The sequence below is a fragment of the Coturnix japonica genome, chromosome 5 (genome assembly GCF_001577835.2).
Source record: "Coturnix japonica isolate 7356 chromosome 5, Coturnix japonica 2.1, whole genome shotgun sequence".
NCBI lineage: Eukaryota > Metazoa > Chordata > Aves > Galliformes > Phasianidae > Coturnix > Coturnix japonica.
Genome location: NC_029520.1, coordinates 6,296,841 through 6,305,661, shown reverse-complemented (window position 1 = coordinate 6,305,661; position 8,821 = coordinate 6,296,841). Strand labels below are relative to the sequence as shown.

Genomic DNA, 8,821 nt, shown 5'->3' with positions numbered 1-8,821 from the left:
CTAACAGGCTGCAGGAGAAAGCTTTTGAGGCTTGTAGAGTCCCTTCAAAGCACACCAAAACGTAGCATTGATGTGACACCAGCAGTTTAATTGGATTCTGTGTGGATTGTTGGTTTGTTCATGTAGGTGGTAGTGTTCTGCTCTGGGTGCAGATGATGGTATCAGAATGCTTTCTTTTTATTGCATGTTAAACTTTTGTGGTAAGAAAACATCAATTTCTTAAAACGTCAAAGTGGTGTGAATTACAACATATATCTTATGAGTACTGCTATACTCTGGTTCTACTTAAGCCTTCATTTTTTATCTTTAAGGGGATTTTTAATAGTTATCTGCATGTTGTTAAGGCTCGGGAATTGTTTGACTGTCCTTTGCTTCTGCTGTGACTGTACCAGAGCTGTGACCTGCACAGCTCAGTGGACCACTCTTTTATCTGTGGTTATGATACAAAGCTGTTCCGATGCCTGGAACTGGAGGGAGGTGGAGGTTGTTTCAGGAAATACGGTCTCATGCTGGTAGGCTGCAAGTGCCTGTAACAACTTGGCTGTGTGTTTTATTGGCACTGTCTTGGGGAAGGTACATTTACTTATTGATGCAGGAGCCAGACTGGCAGTGGGGAAGAAACAAGTAATTTCTGAGCCTAAGTCCAGGGGTGCTCAGAGATCTGGGAGGGAGGTGTAGGATGCTTTCTGAAATAGAGGTGAGGATGTAAGAAAGGTGATCCTGTCATGTCTCCTTGTATGCTTTTTTTTCCTCCTTAAGCCAAGTTCTGCCAACCTTTACTAATGAGTACTGTGACATAAAATAGGAAACTGGCGTGTTCTGCCAGTAGTGAGGAGGTGATCGGTGAACGTATTCATGTAGTCCAGCAAAGCTTCTTGTAACTCCTAAGTCAAAATAGAAGGTAGTAGGCAAAATTAAAATGGATTCTTCACGCAAATGAGGATTTTACTATTTAGCAGCATCTGTGTTCAGCTGTCTCTCATGCTTGCTGTCTGTTGTGGGCTGCAGTCATATTTGCTCTGTTACCTGTGAGTTTATCCTTTAGCTGGAGGGAAGGACTTGAGGGCTTTGAGCTTTGTGTTTGTACTTGCACTTCTCGGGTGTTATTAATGACTGTGCCCCTCCGTGCCAGACTGGGAGTTGTACTGGATCAGAATTATGCTATTCCTACTAAAATGACTTTATTCAGAGCTGAACCGTTCTTCTTCAAGTTTTCCGTATACACTGTGATTCCTGGCAGCTTCTTGGATTCCTCTGCCTGTCAATTGCTCTTTGAACAGCAAAATGGAAAAAAGATCTCACTTTCTAAAATAAGTGAGAGAGGTGGTTTTATTTTTTCTTTTTAAATTCTATTTTACCAACTCTGGTCAAACCACATTTTATTTTCCTCTGTCTGTGCTTTAGCTCAAATGAACTGGGTTATAATCCCAGCTGGAGGAAGGGCCAGGTGGATGTGCTCCAGCAGCAGGGCAGGGCTACCTGTCTGTCCCTTCAGTAGCTGAGGTGCAGCAAGCTGTCACACAGCATGGAAGCTGAGAAGGGAAGGGGTTCTGCATCTCCAGATGTTACGGTCTGTTTTGTTTTTGTTTGCTTCGTCACAATAAGTTTCCCTCTGACTGAGATCATGTTACTTCTGTACCAGGGCACAGAGGGGATGTATGTGCGAAGAAGTCTGAAGTGGGCTGTTGTCACAGTGTGTGCTTGTACCTGAAGGCAGAGCCCCCTTGGCTCTCTATGGTCCATGTTTCCTGTGCTGGGGACAGTTTCTTGGACAACTGTAACCAGATGCTATAGCATTTCAGGCTGTTTTAAACACACCAGGTCAGCTTAAAGATTTTTAACCTTGCTCCCAGGCTGCTGATCGAGTGCCTGGCATGTTGCTGTACATCAGCTCTCTCCTGTGCTCACACCAGCTTGTTTGCCTGCGGTGACAGAGTGCTGGGGCTAATTGGTAGCGAGAGGAAAAGCCACGTTTAGTGAGCAGCAACCTGCAGGTGGTGGGTAGCTGTGACCTAGTTGTCAGTGGAATCATCCTGCTCGCTGGAGCCCATGAGCTGTTTTGACAGCTGGAAGGAGCTGACCTCTGTGAGGTATCTGGGAGGAAGTGAAAGCAATGAAGCTGAGGACCTTCCCTGCTGCTGGGAGCTGGCTTTATATTGTGGGTGGAGGGTGAGCTCCCACGGCTGTGCTACTGCTCCTGTGAGTGGTTTGGAAGGTAAAGGTGGTTGTGAAGTGCAAAGGCTGAATGTGGAAACACAGCTGTACCCTCATGGCTGAGCTGGCACTGGAGGCAGAGCTGAGCTGTGTAATATTCTGTATTGCCTGTCCTGTGAGTGGTTTGTGAAGCCATGGGCTTGGACCCTTCCGACTGAGGGCAGGAATGGCTTTGAGCTGGCTTGCTTTCTAGTTATGAGCAGTAGGAAAACAGGCAGCTCTGGGACTGGAAATGGCTCTAGTTCTGAAACTGTGCCAACCCATACCAGTAAGGCCATTTTCCTTGCTTGTGCTGTGATTTTTTTCATCATGCAACAGCAGCTTTGTGGGTTTTTTGTTTGTTTGTTTGTTTGTCCTTCTGCATGGGCAAATAGTACTGAGAGCAGTATACTATATTTGCTGTGCACCAGTGGATCCCTTTTACTCAGAACCTCTGGGGGGAGCCAAATCTACCTTTTGCATCCTCTGTCACCAGCAGTGGAGGCAGCAGCTTACAGCCCCCATTCCTCAAAGGAGTTGCCACTCTCCTCTCGTGTTCCCCTGGCTGTGTCTGTTACAGCAGGTGCACGAAGCAGTATCTGGTTGCTTGCACAGTGTTTGGGGAGGGCAGAAGGCCAGTTGGTAGCAGTGCTACATTCACTGGTGCTTACCTGCTGTGTAAGGGCTTATCATAAAGTAGAGAGGTTTTATTTGTCTCTCCAAGTGTTCAGGCAGGTGTATAAGTGCTATTTCCTCTGCTCTGTGAAACCGTACAACTATGACCAGTGCAAAGTTTTGCACCAACGTGTTCTAGGACTCCAAAGGCAGTACTGCGTAAAATAGAGGTGTGTGCAACTAGTTAGATGAAAAAATTCTGTTTAATCTACTTTCTAGAGCAGAAGTGCTCCAAAGGGAATCTTAGATCTTTGTCTGCTATGACTCTTGAGAACAAGTCAGGATTTGCACTGGTTGTACTGGTGCAGTACAAAAGAAAGCATCCCTTGTGCATCATTCCCAGCAGTATGCTTTTAGATCACATCAATCATATGCTTAGAACTGCTTGCGAAGCTCATTTACTGTAGAACTGGATTTCTGGTCTTGCCTCAGCAGAGAGGTGTGCTGCACAGCGCCCTTTGTTTAGGTGTGTGCTGAGAAATTGAAGGAAAGAACCATTAATGGGTCCTCGACAGCTGCACGCTTGTTCTGGCTGTATTAATGGCTTCAATTCTGAAGTCCTTAGAATTGGTGTTCTAAGAAGCAAAGTATTTGAGTCCTCCTGCAGGGTAATGCTAAATCCAGAGTTACAGTTCAGGCATTATCCGAACACTGCAGGGGGCTGAAAGATTTATGGGGCAGACTTAGAGAGGGAAAGAAATAGTTATTTCTGGGTCAAATTCTTGCTGTCAGCAGAAAGAAACCTCTGTACATCTGACTTCACAGATGAGTAAATGCCCTTGCTCTTTGCAGCCTGGTTATAGCAAGCCACTATTTTTGATGAGTACAATAAGAGGAAGAGATTGTGAGTGTGTCTAGCAGCTTTCCATTCAGGTATTCTGTTCTTGGTCATTGCTGAAATCACTGGCTTTGTCATCTGATTGTTAGGGATGAAACCCATGCAGCTGTGGCTGTCTCCTTAGCCTCTGTCTCTGGGGAAAGCTGTGTGTGGGTGACACTTGTGGCCAGGGTTCAGGAGGGCTCCCTGTGCTGCTGCTTACCTGACTGCAGGTGGTTGCCTGTGTGCTCTTCAAACACTGTGCTCTGGAATGAGTCCTGCTACCACCAGAACAAAACAGCAGCCACCTACACCTGTCAGAGCAATCCCAGCCTTGTGGGTGCCAGGGGCGTGACATAAGAAGCGTTCCCTGCTCCATCACCTCTTCTTTGTTACTGTTAGAGTGGAGTGGGTCAGACCTTTAAGTCCCGAGGTCTGACTGAAATGTGTAGGAGAAGAATCCCAGAATTAGGGTTTTTCTTTCACAACTGCTTCTTTTCAATGAAGGGCACCCAGGTAAACGTCTCTTGAGCAAGGAAAAACGCAAGTTTCATTTATTACACCAAAATAAAGTGTGAACCCAGGACAGGGGAATGAATGCCTCTTTATCCCTTGCTTTGAAGCAGCAAGTTAGGTACGTATACCAAAGCGATGCAAGGTGGTAGAAGTGCAACTGCCTTTTCCACAGAAGTTTTAAAATACGTTTTTGTCGTTGTTAGAGAAGCGGAATAAATAACAGCAGCTCTGTATTTTAAAATTACGTTGTTAATAAAATCCCGGTACATTTACATAAATGACAACAGGAATGTACAATTAACAAAGCATTGTAATATTACAGCAACAAAAGAGGACCTACATTTTTGTACAGATAGCTGGAGCAGCTGCTTGAAAATACCTTCCAAGATAGGGCCATTTGTGGTGGTTTTCAGGCAGAACAGTGATAATTTTGTAGCATCTTTATGGCTTTCTGGTAATAAATAGGGTTACTGAAGCTGGTGATCTTCAAAAGTGGATGTGTACACAAATTGGTGTGTGTGCTCTGACCAGCATGTCTGTCAGATGACTGATTGTAGGCTGATGGTTCTCCTTGCGTGCATTGTGCCTGTGATGCAAACCCCTCAGGAAAGCAGGGATGGCAGGCTTTGGTGAATTTAGGGATGCTATGGTTCATTCTCCATCTATTTAAACCACTTCCACACCTTGCAGTGGAGCTTGTGCCCAGTTGAGCCTACCTCTACCAGTGTGCTTAGTTACACTATAAATTGTTGGATTTTTTAAGTGGTAGTTTCCCACCTTGAAGTGTTGCTTTCTCTTCTCCTTCATCCACCTGTAGCCAATGAGCACATCTTAGTATTTACTTTTGGAGGGTGCTTACAGAGATCAGGGGAACAGCAGAAGGTTGGTGAGAGCAAGGTGTGTGGCTGTATACAACTAACCAGCTTCTTATTTAAAAGGAGAAAGATAAGTGACCTCAGACACTAAACCGCATCTTGAACTGTTTCCTTCCACTTAAGTCAACTAGGAGAATGTTTAGCGCAAGGTCTTTCTGAACAGAAACATTTATCTGCTGTGAGCAAGGAAAAAAGGTGAATCTTGAGTATTTCGGTTGAGGCATCTTGTATAAGTGCTGCAGCCCAAATGTCAGAGCGCAGCCTACCTCGAGGCAGCAGTCAGCATTGAGCTGTGCACGGTCTTCCCTGAGGTAGTGGAAACATCACCCCATGGATGAGGATGTGGAGGCAGAGACTTGATTTCAGAGCTTGTATCCCCAGCTTCTCTCCAGAGAGAGAACAAAGCATCAAGCTGTATGTTTCTCATACTTCTGGGGAGAGTTTTATTGCTTATTTATGCTATCAGACAGTTTTTCAGCTTAGCGATAGCTGCTTCTACACCTGAGTCTTTTAGAAAGTATCTCTTGTGATGTCAGGTCTTGCAGATAATGTTCACAAACATGTTTTTAAGGTAACAGTGAATTGGGCTATCAAACCTTTACTGTGAAAGGGTAGACAGTACTTTTTCCTCTCAAATTGGATCCAGATTAAACATTTAGCACAGTGAAACCGTATTGTAAAAGGCTTTCTTCCCTCCCTGCCCCAGCTTGGATCTTCATATTAGGTGTGAAGAGTGTAATTCCAGAGTTAGTAGTTCCTACTCAGCCTCATACATCTACACAATTTCTCCCTCAAGGTGCAAACAGTTCAGGGGAAAACTTATGCCAGAGTCTCCTGCCATGTGTGGAAACTGGTGTTTATTACTGCAGTGAAGGGGTCTGCGTACATCAGCTTCTGTGTTCAGACTGATGACTTGTTGAATGGGCAGTGGTCCATAGGATTAGAATACTCCTTCTATGCAGCCTTTCTACAAGTAAAGTATCTACACATATGAACTCGGTGGCCATTGTGGTATGTAGACGGATGCTTAAGACTACATATTAGGTGTTAGATCTAGGTAAATTGCCTCACTTCTCTACCAGGCCTGCATTGTACTTTGTTTGAATGGCAGCATTGATGTTTTCAGTTGGAGTTCTTTGCTTGCATCCCCCGTTCTTGATCACACTGTTCACACAGTGTAGCTCTGACAGTAGTAGCACAGAGAAGCCAGCTCCCCTCCTTCAGTGGGACGAGGCACCCCCCCCTTGCTGATGGGGCATCTGTTGTAGGGGACTTCCAGCAAGAACTGATGACTCCAGAAGGCAGACAGGAAAGCCTCAGCTCTGCTTGAGGTCGTGTCCCTGTGCAGTTTGAACCAGTGCTTCCGACACAGCCTTGTTCCTGCTTCACACCCTTGAGGTGACATACACAGAATGCAGGCGGCCAGCCAGGGTTGCCTGCAAGTCCCGCAGAGGGTCCAAGCCTTGCACTTTGCTGTTCCTGCTGTAGATCAGCTGTCTGAATGAGTCCTGCTCTAGAAGAGAGCTCATATGTTTGAGGAAGAAGCCTTCACAAAAAGCTGCTAGTTCAGGTGCGTTATGAATCTGCAGAAGAGTACAGTCAGTTAGCTCTTTATGTCACAGACCTACAGAACGTGCCTGGGCCTAATTTCATTTCCAGTGTTTTCTGAGATTAAAAAAACAACAGTAATGACTATGGAAAAGAATTCTGGAAGGACCAGTGATGACTGGTGATTTCTTTTGATGCTTTTTGCAGGCACAGGTGTGAGCAGAGAGGCATTTAAGCTTTGTTTAATTTCTTCCCCTGGTGGCCTGCTGCTGGCAGAGCCACGGGGCCTGCAGACCAGTCGCTTCCTCTTAAAGGAGGAGAGCAGCTGCCTGATGAGGTGGCCAAGGTACCTGCTCTGCTGTGCAGGCAAGGAGTGCGTGCCACAATGTAAAGTAACGCATTGCCAGATGGTTAGCACAACTTGTGGCAATAGGAAATATGGTTCTGCTAGAGAAAGGAGGTGACTGTAGGAAAATAGGGATTTTGCTCTTCTGAAACATGGTAGAGGGGCAGTCTGGCTGTGATCCAGTTTCCTTACCTTCAGAGCTGCTGGGGGCAGCCAGGTAACAGAAGAAAAATGAAGTGTTCAGTACTTGGAAGCACTGTGTACACACACTGGGGTTCTGGGAGCTTTGTGCAAATAGTTATTTAATGAAAAGTACTAAAGGCAAGGGAAGAATGGTCCTTTCCACCTCTCTACTGTTCCATAAAGTTAAATTTTAGGCTGTAAAATGGACCAGCCTGAGTTCCGTGGGGGTTGGAGGGGGGGAAAGGCCAAGCATGATAGCCAGGCAACAAATCAAATCCATGCACCACAATGGGCTAACAAGGGTGCACATCACTGCCCCTAATACTTCTGCTTGTCTTTTAAGGGATCTGATCCTGTGTCTGACAAACTTGTGGGAATGGCAGCTGCTTCCTCAATGATTTTACTGATAATGTAGGTTGGGTTGTTTGATATAAAGGTTTCTGCTTAATTGCAGTACCAAGTGCCTCTGCTGCTCTGAGAATGTGAATCTCTCAGGCTTTGCTGAATGATGTTGCTGTTTCAGCACCCCAAGTCATCTCTACACAGCTCTGTAGGGATCTCTCATCGATTTCATACATGATTGCTTTGGATGGAAAAACATACTAGTGTTGTGTAGAACTTCACAGGCTGAAACGTAATACATCATCTCATTTGCGGTTGTGGCTGGGGCAGTTACCAGCATAGCAGGTACCTATTCTACACCCATTATATTTAGTCACTGAAATGAGACTGCTGCTTCATTGTGATTCTCAAATAAGACAGTTTGGCATGTACCTTTGCATATTTATAGATGCTAACAGAGTTTTCCATGCTGATCGTCTGGGCACAGAGGATTTCACAGTGTCTCTGGAGGCCGTCCAGTTGAAACAGGCTGGCAGCCGACAACAGCTATTAGGAGGAGAGAAGCTCGTGAGCCTTGAAAGAGTTAGGGAACGTGGACAGACAACTGACGATCTCTTCTCTGAACACTTTGTGACTGCCTCGTTTAATGGCTCAGTCCTCACGAAGGAGCAGAAAGGCCACTAGCACAGGCTTGTTTCTCCTGCATTGGTGCTGCCTTTTGTCACTATGACAGACAAGACCTAGACTGCTGAACACCCCCTTTTCTCAAAACAAAGTGGAACAGCTGTGCATAGTCTTTAGCAGTGAACTTCAATCTCACCAGACCACTTGTGACTAAACAGCATTATTGTAAGAGGGCCCATTTGTAACGGGCAAGTGCTCTTAGTCTGATCTTTGCTGAATCGTAAGTAGTGCTGCAGAAATTCCGCTTGTTTCACTTGCTTCTCTGTGATCTTTAAGCCCCTTGCTGTTTGGCTTGCTGCAGGCAGCAGAGCTGTGGCATCAGCTACGCCATCTCTGTGCCCCACCATAAATGCTGCACAGCTTTATTGCTGCCACCTTCCTTCTCCCAGTGCAGAGAGGAGAACCTGTAGAGGAAGGTTTCACCCTGCTCTAGTACTGAAAGCACTGCAGTGGTGTGTTGTTGTTTTTTTTCCCCCTTGCATCTTGTGGACATAATCTCAAATAATTGCTAATTATCCTTTCCAAGCAGCTACACTGAATCTCTAAACTTCTCTACTCTTGGATTGCAAGCTTGCTGTTAGCTCCTTGTTTTTGCCTTTCAAAACCTGTTTATGTCCTGGTGCACTTAGCAAGTTTAGAAGA

At 45.5% G+C, this 8,821-nt stretch overlaps 1 protein-coding gene across 1 annotated transcript in view; it reads right to left on the bottom strand.

Moving 5' to 3' along the window:
- Positions 1–4,212: 4,212 nt before the first annotated feature.
- ABTB2 (ankyrin repeat and BTB domain containing 2) overlaps positions 4,213–8,821 on the bottom strand; it is a 125,987-nt gene continuing 121,378 nt past the window's right edge. Inside the window, exons 16-17 of the mRNA XM_015863534.2 lie at positions 7,928–8,041; positions 4,213–6,659 (exon numbers count right to left, since the gene is read on the bottom strand). Coding sequence (XP_015719020.1) covers positions 6,462–6,659; positions 7,928–8,041 — 312 coding nt within the window. The 3' untranslated portion in view covers positions 4,213–6,461. The remainder of the gene's footprint in view (positions 6,660–7,927; positions 8,042–8,821) is intronic.